The sequence below is a fragment of the Schistosoma mansoni genome (assembly GCF_000237925.1).
Source record: "Schistosoma mansoni, WGS project CABG00000000 data, chromosome 1 unplaced supercontig 0010, strain Puerto Rico, whole genome shotgun sequence".
In the NCBI taxonomy this organism is placed as follows: domain Eukaryota; kingdom Metazoa; phylum Platyhelminthes; class Trematoda; order Strigeidida; family Schistosomatidae; genus Schistosoma; species Schistosoma mansoni.
The window spans coordinates 4,048,874-4,064,481 of record NW_017385987.1 but is presented as its reverse complement, the minus strand read 5'-3'; the positions used below and the strand labels follow the sequence as shown (position 1 = coordinate 4,064,481).

At 32.4% G+C, this 15,608-nt stretch overlaps 1 protein-coding gene across 1 annotated transcript in view; it reads left to right on the top strand.

The window, feature by feature from the left end:
• Positions 1-15,608, top strand: part of Smp_194430 (hypothetical protein) — a gene marked incomplete at both ends in the record, with an annotated part of 43,262 nt that overhangs the window by 24,222 nt on the left and 3,432 nt on the right. Inside the window, 4 exons of the mRNA XM_018792055.1 lie at positions 3,655-4,071; positions 5,649-5,795; positions 10,948-11,176; positions 13,468-13,670. Of these exons, the coding sequence (XP_018644953.1) occupies positions 3,655-4,071; positions 5,649-5,795; positions 10,948-11,176; positions 13,468-13,670 (996 nt within the window). The remainder of the gene's footprint in view (positions 1-3,654; positions 4,072-5,648; positions 5,796-10,947; positions 11,177-13,467; positions 13,671-15,608) is intronic.

Below are 15,608 nucleotides of genomic sequence, written 5' to 3'. Positions count from 1 at the left end.
GACCATGTGCACCACTGGGCTTGAAAATCAGGGGTTTTCCAACTCCCCTATGTGGACCCTCAGTCTCCACCAACTCAGTTAAAGAGTCGAACATTCGCTTTTCATCCTCTCAATTTCGTAAACAACACTCCCTCCTGCTAGAAGGCAGTGAGTAGGACGTCTCATCAGTTTCTATCTTTTAAAAGTTTCGAAAGTGTAATTTAAACTCAGATAAATTCTCCTTTCAATTATTATGGAAATTACGTCTTAATTAGTAGTTATTGTAGTTACTCACTTCAGTCGAATACTTAACATTAATAAATCCCTAGTTCTAAATAACGAATTACTTTTTAGTTAATAAATAATAAATTTCAACAGTTGGGATCATGAATCAATTAAAGCTAGACCACCATGGAAAACCTGGAAACACTAGAAGGCCGTCTCGTCCTATTGTGGGACTCCTCACCAGTGCGCATAAACGATCCCGCCTCCTGAGATTTGAACCAATGACCTATCAGTCTGGCGCGCGAGAGCTTAACATCTAGACTACTGAGCCTCCATCCAACGGTGTTAATGTTTAACTTCAACCGATCCACGAAATTGAGCGACACATTCACCAATTAAATTATTGTTTACTTACTATTCATGAAATTCTAAACAAATAGATCCCTAATTACCCATATATAAATAATTAAGAATTATCAGAAGGGCGTTTTGTGGAGATTTTAGCAATTTTTATATAGTTGAAATCATGAGTCAATTGAAGCTAGACCACCATGGAGAGAACCTGGAAGTAATCAATTTAGAATGAATTTTAAAGGACATTCAGAATTATACAAACAAGTTAAATGAAACAAAATTTAAAAAATAAAAAATAATAAAGGAATTATGGAATGACAAATAACTGGAGTAAGACATTCACACTTGTTCACATACTTATTCAATGAAATTATATAAAATATCTATTAAAAAGCATTTGAATTTAGTTTCTAACCAAAAATTAATAACACTGACGTTTGTTTATTTATATGTGTATATGTAGGTGAGTGTGAACTCTTGTCACTAGGATATTAAATGTTAAATATACTTTGATTATTGAATAAATTTAATTCAAAATGATTATTTAATCTGACTGGTAAATAAGTTAGTTACCTTTTGTACATGATAGAATACTCACACTATTCAATAGATTGATCATTTTGAGTTTTAGAAAAAAATTGTTGTAATTTCTAATGATTTTTTTAAATATGATGATTATATAAATTAATGTTATATCGATCGCTTGAGCGCGTGCCCTGTTTCGTATATGAACACCCGATTAGAGAGCAGTGAATTTATTGATCGCTCAATGATGCACAAAATCGTATGAGCAGTCTTGAGTACTTATCAGTCCTGCTTTCTATCTAGCCCAGCCAGTTTAGTCCAGAACACCAATAACAGCCTCTGCAATATAAATCATTATTCACAAACATACTGGTTTTATATATCAAACAAACAGACCACATCGTACCATCAAATAGAAAATAACATTTGTTCAAGATTTGTCCAATTGTGGCTGTGAATAGGGGGAACATTAATCGATAGACTGGGGATAACTCAAGAATGGTAAATCGTATAATAATAGTTCATAAGTCAAAATAAAGCTCATAATAAGAGGGAAACGAATATGGATACTTTAGTTACTTAATAATTATGCAATAAGAAATATACATAGCGCATTGGTCCATAAATAGTCTTCAGAGTTACCATTCATAATTCTCCACGGGATATAACAGTTAAAAACACAAAGTTCAACGAAGGGATCTCTTTTCAACGAATATATTATCAAGCTGTTCGTTGAAAAGAGATCCCTTTGCTGAACTTCGTGTTTTTTCAATTTTTAATGTTTAAATGGGAATTATGTTACAATGAATAGAATAAATTACTACTTAGTTCATATTTTTTAACTACTGTTTTGTTAGTTAAACTTGTTTATAAGCAAATGTCTTAATAATTTTTTTCCTTTCATTCATCTGGTCTAAAAAATGTTTGCATTATTTTACGAATAAAATATACATAGCTAAAAGGTGGTCAAATTATTTTTAAGGAAAATGCTTAATTTTATTATGAGAATAAGAGGTTTATGGAGATTGTTAAACGTTATCGGGATTAATAACCAACTTCAGTTAGACAATCTTTCACATCCAGAAATCACCGTACAGTTATTTCGTCCTAGTATGGGACTCTCCAGTAATATGTACTAACGATCTCATGAGGGATTAAATCTGGAACTTTCGGGTCTTGTGGCGAATCTCTATCCTTCAAAACACTAAGCTGTGATCCTGTGAAATGGTTTATGTTTCTAACTCAATTCGTGATGTTGAGCAACTATTTTCCGTTGGGAACTGAACTTAGACATAGTAACCATTTCACTGAACTCTAAGTCACCAGTTTGAAAATTGAGAAATTGTTGCTGTCCTTGAAAGTCTTATTTTGATTCCTAGTGTGGACATGGATGTGTATTGCTGAAAGCATCGTACTGGGACGAAACAGCTCTCCAATGCTTACTGCTTTTGGACAGTTGTCTAACTTAGGCTCGTTCATATTTTCAGTAGTTTCAGTACAATTTTTTAGAATCTTATTATTTGTTCTTAACTTCGGATATCTGATTATCATTCATATTTTGAACTGTGTGTATCACATTGTTTTCTGTACGTGAACTAACCATTACAGAAGGATTTTTTTTAATTATGTCACTTCCCATGTTTTCCGTTCGGGGTCCAAAAGTGAAAGACGTTTTGGAATTAGGAAGCAACTAGATAATTTGTATGTAAGTACATAAGTACATAAACACATAAGGTAAAATTAGTGCTGAACTAAATAATAAATCATGATATTGAAATATATTGAAGTGAAAAATAGTTGTCTATAAAATAATTTTAATCAAAGGTTTTTCTCATTCAAACTCATCAACAAAACTTATTCATAATTATAATATAGAAATCTTCATTCTATTTAAAATGTTGATATTTGTAGAAAACCTTTGAAAACAACTTGTTTTTCTCAATCAATTTACACAGAACAAATGATAAATAAATAAACTATCAGGAGGGGGGTTTTGTGGAGATTTTTAGTAATTTTATAGATGAAATCATGAGTCAATTGAAGCTGTGACCAGTGAAGTTCAACCGGGTCTACTGTAAGACAGTAACTCACTGGAAACAATGGTGAATGTGTCGCTCAATTTTGTGGATTGGTTGAAGTTAAACATTTACACCGTTGGATGGAGGCTCAGTGGTCCAGAAGTTGAGAGCTTGTTCGCGAAACTGATAGGTCCTGGGTTCAAATCTCTCAGGGCAGGATCGTTTATGCGCACTGGTGAGGAGTCCCACAATAGGACGAAATGGCCTTCCAGTGTTTCCACGTTTTCCATGGTGGTCCAGCTTCAATTGACTCATGATTTCAACTATAAAGTAAACTATTTGATCAAAATTATTACTTTTTTTCTCATTTACGATTAGTTTACCTTAAATTCTTTCTATACGGTTTATCGCTACATTAAATAACTGATAATTCTCTTATTTGGAATTAGAGAATTAGCAAAGCTCAGTATAATGATATTTATAAGAAACAAAATAAATTATTATTTATCATTGAATATTGAAATTTTGATATTTATTGTTTATTTATTCTTAGAACTGCTCACCTATATCAAATGTAACAATTCAAAATCAGTCTGAATCAACTAGATCATATTTAGTTCCACAACATGAAATCATATCTAATCAAAATTTTGAACCAAACGCTGCTACATCAAGCAGTATTCAAGCAATTCAAGCACCTATATGTTATTCTCAGGCTGAATCATTTTTTATTCCTTTTGAAACTGATTCGTCGAATGTATCAAGTACATTTCATAATAAACACAGTTCAAAATTTAAATCTAAAAATAAATCCGTAACAAATCAGCAGTCAATACATAACTTTACTGAATTAAAACATTCGAATACTTTTGATAATGATGTTGTTAATTTAGATGGTATGAGTTTGAAGTCAACTAATGCAGTAGTCTCAACCGCACAACTGGAAAATTACCATTTATCAGGTTCTAATGTAAGTTTGATCGACTTTAGATCATGATTTTATTTTATCTTTCAAACATTCTGTGGTTTTTCCCAGACCAAGTTAATTGTTTACTTACATTGACTATACACTCACATTTTCAAGTAATTAATGACATGATGAATATATTTTGTACTGTATTGTATGCTATATATTCCCTTTGAAGAATGTTAGCATTGTTGATATATTATCTTTTATGTGAACAATCCTAGGAATTATTGACGACTGAAGTCTTCAATAAGATTGGACGTTTGTCATGAATTTCGCTGCTAGCCAAAACCAAAGTTTGTTCAATTTTTTTAGTTTACAATACTACTAATGATAGTTTTAACTTCCTCGACAAATCAACATTTATTTTACTGCCGTTTGTGAATTTTTCTCATTGAGCCAATGAGAATAATAACAGATTTTCTTAGCATTAAAACTAAAATCGTCTGTCAAAAAGTTATAATGCTGCGTGAATTGAATATAAATTGATTACGGATGATTTATCTGTAACTTCTGTCATGGAAACAGCCAAGTGTTAAAATGATAACGATAAATAAATTCGTAACACAAAAGCAAAAATCATATCAACTGTAGAAGAATTAAAAACCATGGAGCATAATATATTTGTTTTATTCTAATCTTAAGACTCTTTAACAGAGCAAAAGTAAGACTCCGTGTGGGTCGGAATGCAGAACCGTCTGTTTTGAAATCTAACAAGATACATTTTTATAATACCAAATCGTCTATAATCCCAAGAACCTATATCTCTGAAGACAAAATAACCTTCACAGTTGGAAAGCAGGCCACTTGGTGGGGATAGCATGCAAACTGGATGCGACGAAGCTATTTAAAACTGTGGAAAAACAGTCGTGCATGAAAATATCAGCTATAACAATGCATAAATATGAACATCATGACAAACATTTTGCTGTCTTGAAGACTAGCATATAATTAGGTGGAAGAAAATATTCATTACTAGAACTTTGTCGTTTGTGTGAATATACACTGTGAAGTGAGTTTAATTTATTCAGTGATTATTTTATACATTTGAATAAGTGAACTCTCGATGAAATGAAGTCAAACAGATCATTAAAATTTAAAGCTATCAGTTTCAAAATTAATTAATTTGATATGAACAAGAAATTTTCGATAAAGTGATATCTAGTAAATCATTTGACTTTACTGTATAACTTAGATTCCAGTGAGACTGATGGTTAAATTACTTGGTTTTGAAATAAGAGGTTAAAATTTCGAATCTCCCTCTACCAAAGTTGGTGAGCACATCTAGATAATACCACTAGCTTTTACAAAAATAATGTATCTCAGAGCCGATTAAATAAAACATGTACTTCACAAACGGGTCACCACCTTCTATCATCTAGCGTGTAATATATTAAAAATATATAAATTAACATGATTTTGTATCTTTGTCAAAGTGCTTACATCCTTAATTAGTAGTGAACTTTCAATACACTTTTGCTTAATAAATCAAAACTGATTTTTTTTAAATTTCTCATATTAACTATTTTCATTTAAAATCTTGATCAAAAATAAAACTTAAAGATTTATTAAATTTGTAGAGAATCACATCAAGTTCTGATGCTATAGAACAGTCAGTAAATAACATTCATACAACTCCTGGTCAATATGTAGATAATTGTAAATCTAAACAATCCGAGAAACAAATACAAGAACATATTCGTCCAAAAAAGGATAGTATTTTGCCAGTAAGACAAAAAGTGTTTGTTTTTTTTCAGACCATTTCTGAAAGTTTTACATGTTTCTTTTATTTGAAAAAGTTTTGTAATGATTTGTTTAATTAATAGGTAACATTCGTCGTAGATTGATCGTCTTTGTAATATGAATACTGAAGAGCTCCATACCAAGATAGAAAAAGTCATCAAGTGCTCTATCAATTTTAATGATATCGTAAATGAGAATAATATTTGACAAACACTATCCATAGATTCACTTAGTATTGTTTGTTTGAATCTTCCCATTGATATTTAGGACTGCAACTGGTCAGTCTCTTATTGGCATATGTGCATACTGTACGTATTGCCTCGACATTGTCTTAATTCACAAGCATTATAAGCAGAGATGGATAGTGGCTAGCAATGGAGTTCAGAGTGAACATCAACTCTGAGATGCAGGTAGATCCAGCTGACGAGTCCCGAATAGGACGAAACGCGCATCCTGGATTCCACTGCTATCCACTATCCATCTTTGCTTATAATACTATCCACAGATGCTTCATTTATTAATACTTAATCACATTTTGTCTATTTAAAGATCATTATCAGAAGGAGGTTTTGTGGAGATTTTTAGTAATTTTAAATATAGTTGAGATCATGAGTCAATTGAAGCTAGACCACCATGGAAAACCTGGAAGCACTGAACGGCCGTTCTGTCATATTGTGGGACTCCTCAGCAGTGCGCATCCACGATCCCACCTCGCGACACTAGAAGTTGGTCGCGCAATTTAGTGGATTGGTTGAGGTTAGACATTAACACCATTGGATGCCGGCTCAGTGGTCTAGAGGTTAAGTGCTCGCGTACGAGACTGATAGGTCCTTGTGTAGTGCCGTGCTTCAATAATAGTTCACTTCGATAACCGTTATTATACCAATCTTAACGGTGTATAAAATCAGAAGGCAAAAGGAAGCGGCAACTACATTTTTATTGATGAATGATGCAGACCAGAAAGTTGTAAGCACATGAGCAAATGTAAGCGAGCGAAGATGATGCATAGTGGAGATGGCGGAGAAGCCAACTCGAGAGCGAAGCGAAAATAATTAGTATTGGAGATGGCGGGGAAGCCAACTCGCTATGAGCAAGCATTACTCAATATTTATAATCAGACAAAAATGAATGATAGACATGTGATGGATAAGATACGAAGTGTGCATGCATATACGCTCATATAAAAAATAGTCAAGGTTGATAAGCGAATAATTAACAAGATCAAAATATGACTCAATATGAACAGGCGAATTGGCTTGGCCAAGAGCTAGAATAAAGTATATGGGCTTAACATGACAACCGATACTACACTTGGTTCAAATCTCACGAGAGGGGATCGTGGATGCGCACTGGTGAGGAGTCCCACAATAGGACGAAATGGCCGTCTAGTGCTTCCAGGTTTTCCATGGTGGTCTAGTTTCAATTGGCTCATGATTTCAACTATATAAAATTATGTAAAGATCAAATGTTCTCTAATATAACTACAATATTATTTAATATATATGAATTTACATAAGTATACGTTAATAATAATTTTAAAGTGATCTAATTAGATATTTCCTTAAATCAATTTCAACACTGATTAAGTACATGTATTGAATCTGTTTTTTTCTTTACATTTAGAATAATCATTTATTTAGTGGACATTTTTTTTAATTTTACATTATGGACATATTTGTGTTTTATTGATTTCTACCTTCTCATATTATTCTTTGTTTCTAATCTCTAAAAGGGAATTAAATAAAAAATTTGTCAAGTGATTGATTACTTTTGAGGTCATTCAAATATTGTAAAATTGAATGACCTTTAAGAGAAATATTGTTTATTTTAAAAAAACAATGAGGGTTTTAATTGCAAATTTTTGTTATTTATACAACTGAAATAACCTTGAGTTGTAGTTTAAAAAAAGACATTTGAATCTAGCTAGAACTAATATGTTTAAATTGACATATATATATATATACATATATATATATATATATCACGTTATTTTGATTAGTTCTTTTAATGAACATATCCTATGAAACAACATAAATCATATGATATTTTATGGATAGATAAAATCAACTAATATTCAATTGAAATCAATGCCATCAAAGTATATGACATATAATTCCCACTACAGCCTTATACATTATGATTAAAAAAATGAGCCAGTTTTAGATAAGTTCTTCAGAAGCATTATGAGCAAAGATGGATAGTGATTAGCAGTGAATTCCAGGACGCGCGTTTGAGAATCGTCAGCTGGATGTACCTGCATTTCAGAGTTGATATTCACCCCGAGGCTCGAACCTAGTACCGTTCGCTTTAAATACCATCGCGTTATCCACTAAGCTAGGACAAAATGCACCTCCTGGATCCCACTGCTAGCCACCAACTATCTATGCTTATAATATCGAGGCACAGTATGCACATATACCAATAAGAAACTGATCAGTTGCAATCTTAAACATTAATGAAAAGATTCAAGTAAACGATAACAAGTGAATTCAACTTTTTCACAGTTACATAAATCTTTTCGGAATATTATATTTTAATTTACCACGAGGTTACATTAAGCACCATCATAGATGGAAAAAACTATAACATGTATCTTACAAATTCATTTTTTTAAAGCTCATCTCTACAATGTTAACAGTTAAATAGATCACTAGATTTTTAGACTGATGGTTTCGTATAGTGTTAAATGTTGACTATAAAGTTTAACTGACAACAAGATTACATTATTGTAAAAATAATATTAGCAGGTTAGAATGAAATGGTGACAATTTGATTTTTTTACTTACATAAAAGACATCAGAATATTTATATAAATAAAAGAATTTTTCTTAAAAATGTTCATACATATTAAATGTAGAGAAAAATAAAATGAGGTATTTCCTGGAGTTATAGTGAGAAGCAGTAACCAGTGGAGTTCAACCAGGTCTGTTGGGGGATGTCAACTCACTGAAGACATTGGTGTATGTGTCGCTCAATTTTGTGGATTGGTTGAAGTTAAACATTAACACCGTTGGATGCCGGTTCAGTGGTCTAGAAGTTAAGCGCTCGAAAGCGAGACTGATAAGTCCTGGATTTGAATCTCGCGAGACGGGATCGTTTATGCGCACCGCTGAGGAGTCCCACAATAGAACGAAATGACCTTCCAGTGCCTCTAGGTTTTCCATAATGGTCTAGCTTCAATTGACTCATGATCTCAACTATATAAAACTACTAAAATCCCCACAAAACCCCCTTCTGACAATGATATTTATTTTTTGTTTACTCAAATAATAATAATAATGGTTTAAACTGAATAATAGTATATAATTATTTTATTTTATCAGGTTCTCATCAGTTGCCTATAAAGTGTATTATTCCAGTATTAAATTACAGATAGAGTTTAATGTATCTTCAAAAATAAATGCCAAGTTATCGAAGTTTGCACTACGAACCGATCTTAGTTAAGCAATTATTGAAAACCAGAAAGTACTGAAATTGAGAGCAGTGCACTTCCGAGTGGAGGTAGACGTGTAAACTTTTGGATGTAGGCTCAGTGGTATAAATCGTGACCTGGAAGTCTTGAGTTCAACCTCGATGAGATTGAGAATACGCACTGTTGAGAAAAACCCATACTAGAACAAACTAGCTGTACAATGCTTCCTGGTTTTCAGTGGTTGTCTAGCTAAGATCAATCTGAGATTTACACTACAAAATTCAACAATTTGGAAAATAGCCCATAATAATATACCTAGAAAGTATGGTAAAGATTCCAAGTATTGCAAACCAATATCATCTACAAAGAAATGTTCAACAGCACTAAATCATTTGGATGGTGCTTTAATTATTCATGTACCTGTGCTGTAATAATGATGTAGTCTTGTATAATTTAATTGATATCATTAAGGTGATAAACCTTGGTTATATTACAAATAGGAGTTTTTAACTCGGAAATGTTTATTCTATCTAGCACCAGATTGATCAATTCTGTAAAGCTGCATTTTAGTTTGCTTCTATTTTCACTCAAAACAAAACTAAGTGTTCATTACATCAAATTTCATTAGAAAATATTATATGCATACTGCTGTAGCTGCAGTAGTATATTTTGAGAAGGAACAGTTATGCCCATAAAGGATAGTCAGTATGATACCATAATTTAACAGAGAAAGTTTTCAGATTTGAATAGAACCTATTAATTTTGATTCAAATCATTTCAAAGCTTCACACAATCGATATAAGATATTTGGCAATATTTGTTTCCGTATTAGTTGGTACTTATGATTCTAGAATGTAAATAACTTCATAAACTATAAATTACTTATAAAGTTAACAATCATTTACCTTAAAACAAATGTAATACAAACACATAAGATGCAGAAAAAAACATATCACGTTTTTGATCAAAAAACATTACTTTAAAGCAATCATTCCCTTTGATAAATTTTGACAGTGTAATAAGAAGATGAAGATTAACAGAACTATGTGATATATTGCCCCCAAATGCCCTGGTACGGCCAAGAGTGGGGAGAGTCCGCTCTCCCTCTCCAAATGCTCTCACATGGCCACGCGTATATAGCCTCTGCCAGGGAAGTCCTACTTACCGCCTTCTCGTGGCAGGGGTGTTGTTTACGAAATTGAGAGGACGAAAAGCGAGTGTCCGGCGCTTTAACCGAATTGGTGGACACGGAGAGTCCACTCAGAGGAATTGGAAAATCCTGATTCCAAACCAATGCTGCACATGGACTCCAGTATCCTGAGGGAACAAATGGTGTATGAATCAATCGTTGGTCACCGGTCACCATGGGATTGCATCTCCTCACGATGCTCCACTGCCTTGTGGATCAGACCTTTAATTCAAAGGCTCGGGGTGTGGTCCCCTAAGAAAACCACCTGCTTCGATCTGGGCACCCGGGCTATATCACAGCCCTCACACAAATCAAATGAGATTTGTGCGGCGCATATATATCTGGTGCTTCCTTGTACCAATATTTATGTGTTTAAATAATGTGATATATTAGCGCAATACATTTCGAACATTCTGATCACACAAACAATATCAACTATTTCTCAGATATTTTTCAAGAAATCTTGTTTGAAGACACTATTGTGTCATAAATTTATTTTATTTTTTGGAAATTTGCTTCTAATATTTTTGAACAGACTTATTTAGAGAAACGATCCATGAAAGCATATAAAAAAGAAATAAATAATTCAGAGAATTCTAGACCATCTTCTGGAAAATTACAAATAACTTCAAATATGAAAGAAACTTCGTTTAAAACCGATGAGAATGTTGTAAATACATCTAAAGTAGTAATTCCTATTCATCAAAGAAGAACTGCTAGTGTCTCACGAACAATAGGAATTGTTAAGCCTAATTTTAATGGAGGTAAGCAATTATAAAGTATTTTTTTCCGGAAATGGTAAAATAGTGTGAAATGATAGAAATACTATGATGTTTCTCTATTAGCAATCTACATCACGCTTATTAAACCAATTTACTGTGGATTCATTTCACTATGACTAACATCAAGTATGAAACCAATAAAATTAAATTTGCAGAAAATGAATATTGTCTTACAGGACAACCTGTGAGCCATATGTAAAGAAATTCGAACACCTCACTTCCACTTGAAGTTTGTGCTGATGATGTCGTTCAGAAGAACGACGAAAGCCCAAGACCAAACCATCCAGACCAGAGAACAAAACTCCACCAAAGTTAAAATTGTACGAAATGAATACTGTGCCTTATTCTAACTATTTTGATTAAATTATAATATTAACCCTTGGGGAATTATATCCGAATACCCTCACATCTTTTCTTAAACGTATTGTTAAGATCAATCTGCTAATAGTCGATTAGCCCGTATTTTTCAGCGAACATAATTTGTGATATAACCACGTTCTTAAAGCTATGGTCAAGTGTTTGTCCAGCTGTATGATTAAATCAAAAATATACGCAACCTCTCAGTATACCTCCTGAGTACATTAGAAGGCCAGTAGATCATTATAATCATGTTTCTGCTTGACTGACAGATGTATACAAAAAAGTTTAATGTTATTATAGTATAGAACTTGGTTTACAACTTTTGAGCACCAAAATGTTTTTACTTTGTTTATCTGGTCTAGTATGCAAATACTTTTTCATGCTGTTTAGCTCTTGGCTTATCAGTACACTCATCTATACTGTAATATTATTAACAGTTATTGGAGTGGACAACAAATCTTTTACCTAAAGTCAAGTCATTTTGTGTCCCACTTTTACTGCTTAGCATAAGAATAATTTCATTTTAGAAATGCCGGTCAATAAGCCTATAAAGCGTGTCATATAAATTTCATTTTTGCACAGATTGTTAAGAACCATCAAAACAAATGAAGGCGATTATTGATTTTCAGAAGATTGTTTTGTGGGATACATACTCAGTAACCTAGTGTGAGTTCATATACTCGGGTTTAAGCCATAAATTGTGTGCGGAGCTGAATAACCCTACCTGGTTACTCAAACTGAAGAGGACGAATAGGATTCGAACTTGAGATATACTAGTTTACTACTGAGTTTTTAAAATCATAAAATATGACTCTATATTGTATCTTTTTTCCAACGTTACTGTTTGGAGTTCATTTCATTAGAAAACTATCTTGGTAAAAATAAACCTGGTGATTTACATTAGATCGGTATACCCATCACTGATCACAGATTAGGAGGTATAAGTGATAATGAAATACTCTGCTTAAAAGTTTTCATCTCGCAGGATATTTAAAACGGAAATTAAAAATACGTGATTTCAAATAGGATATGCAAATCCCTTTAATTTGTAACTTTATTCTATCTTCTTGATATTATATCATCTGAAGTTGATATGATAATTTGCGCACAACTAAGTATAACTTGTACTAAGAATAAATTCTCAAAGTCCTAGTGAGAAGTTATGACTATTTGAGTAGATCGAGTCGATAAAAATTATATATAGTTTGTGTTATGTAACAAGGCCATTGGTTCAGAAGTATTCTCCTATCTTTAAAACTACAAAATCTTGTATGCAACCTCATATTCGGTCATGGTTGAGGATTGTTTAGCAGTCTCAAACTAGTGTACAGTATTTGAAGTTTCATATCATGGACTCACCTTAATTAGAAAACCAATGGAAACCAGGAAGCACTAGACATCTGTTTCCACCCACTATAAGACTATCTAGAGATACATATTCACAATCCCTCCAAGACTGAAAACATAATATTTAGAGGTTCACTGAGATCTAACGTTCAACCCATTGACTTGATATCAGATGTTTTGTGATTCTTCAGCTGGTTTGCGGTGTTACGCAACCTCCAATCATTCTTACTAATGATATTTATCTGACACTCGATATGGCTGAAACCCACTGATTAGGACTTCGCACCACAACCCCGCAAAAATATCCCTCGAAGTTAGTCATGAGTATGCATATTATGATTGATTTTTTATAATGTATTGCAGAAAGAATAGTTTTCCGATGTTCCCTAGTTTCTCAGCGTTTATCTACTACCAAACCACTACAACAAATCACAAGTTAAACACGTAGGAATCTTCGTAACATCTGTATTTTGAAGTAGGGTTAATCAAGTCCTAGTGAATGACTTATTTTACTGAGTTAGAAATTACATGAATTTCAATGAACTAAATATTAACATATCTTATAGGACAAAGAAGACATACACAAGATGAATTGTCTTTATTAGATGTTAAATCACAAAGTCACACTAATGAAACTGGATCCTCTGGTGATTTGAAATTATTTGTTCAACTACAAACGAAATCCAATCGTCGAGCTATTTCAAATGCATTGAACTATTGTTGTTTAGCAGGACCGGTAAACGAAACAATGAAAAGAACTGCACTTGAAGTAAGTAAATAATAATAAGATCTGTTGAAGGTAATCTTTTTATACTAATTAGTGTTAAAAGAGTATCGTAAGAATATTTTGCATACTGTTGGCCTACAGCTATTAGTGGCCATTGAGTTTTTAATTAAGATATGCTTACTGTATGTTTTTCAGGTAAGTAAAAGATTTCGTTAATTCATTATAACAATCAACGATATTGTCTAATTTCTGAAACCATTTATCCTATCAAATAGTACATAAAAGAATATTATTATTCAGTATGGAATATTTCTATATACAACAATAATAGTAAGAATATACATTTTCATTGATTAAGTTAGTCAAACTGTCTACTTTATCATTATACGACGATCGAATTGGAATTGCGAATTCGTTGATGTACACCAAGTTAGTAGTTTAGTCTTTTAAATGATTAATTCATAGGTTAGAATCTTTGTATGCCTAATTTTATTTATTCAGCCGGCTACTATGTCTAGACCTCAGATAAAACTGAGTCTCATAAGGTAGATTAGGTACACGTTAATACTGTTGATTACATTACCTGTAACACTATTATCGTTTTCTAAACGACAATATTTCGGCTAAATGCGGTTATGAAACTAATCAAAACTCAATCGCTTCCTTTCTAAAATTTCCTCTAACGTTACAGTACATGATAATGACTTACTTATAGTTAATAAGAAAACAATCAATTTACTAAGGGATATATAATTTCAGCGGAAAATTTCTTTTATTATTTTGACCCCCTAATTATAAACACAATTAGACTTCGACTGAAGATGAATCAATAACCGATATGCTAAAAAGTTATTTATCCAGGAATATTAAGAAACGTTTTTCATTACAAAACTTCTTTATCTAAGCCCCATCTTACCATTTTGTGAAATGTTCCTCTTCTTAAAACTATTCTTTATGTTACATTGATTTTTTCCACATCTAATCGTTTCGTTAAGTCATACTCATTTTTTAAATTTTTTAGTTGAGAATAAAAATTTATTTAAGTGAACATGTCTTAATTATGGTGTTAGCCATCAGCTATAAATATACATGTCATTCTGAGTTGAGCAGATTTTGTAAATGAATTGAGTTCTTGCAACCTTTTTTTGATACCATTCACATTTTGTGAATTAGTACTACAATTTTGTTGAAATCACAGACTTATAAAAGTTAAGCGACCACAGAAAAGTCGAGAGCACTAGAATGTCGTTTCATTAAGGTGTGACACTTACCAGCAGTTTGGATCCATGACTTCATACACAAAAATCGAACCCAGGACCTTCAGTCTTGCACTTGAACCCCTAACCTCTAGACCACTGAGTAGGCACCCACTAATATACAAGTCCATTTTCAATCACTCCACCGAAATCCTAAGTAGAATAATAGAACCTTGAACTCAATAAAAGTATGACCAATTTTAGGCGATTTTTTAAAAATTTTTAGTACATTAAAAGCTATCATCTGATAGCTTGAATAATAATGCTTCTTAGTGGGATTAAAATAATCAACAAACTTATAAAAATAGAAAATTTTTATTAACCCAGTTATTATCTCAAAATAATTTCTGTTCATTTCCTATTTAACTTGACCGTAAATATTTAAATTAGTTGTATTATTTAATTTGACTTATATTCAACGTTATTACACTAACGGTACGCATGACTTCACCCTACTGTTTAATGTTAACAGTAGTCAACATATTTTTACAAAACGTTTAGATAATGGCAAGACAGACAATAAGGTTTTCAGTGTAGTTTAGAACGCCTTTTTCCTGTGGACAAGCTAAAGCTTAGGTCAATTAACTAAAATAGTTGTGTTTGTAAAGTTGGATTTTGGTTAGTAGAGAAATCCAGGTCTCATAATACTTGTTATTTGAGACTTGGCATCTGGGTTTATCTGTATCCTAGTGTTTATATTCACACTGAAACTCGGGTCCACTAA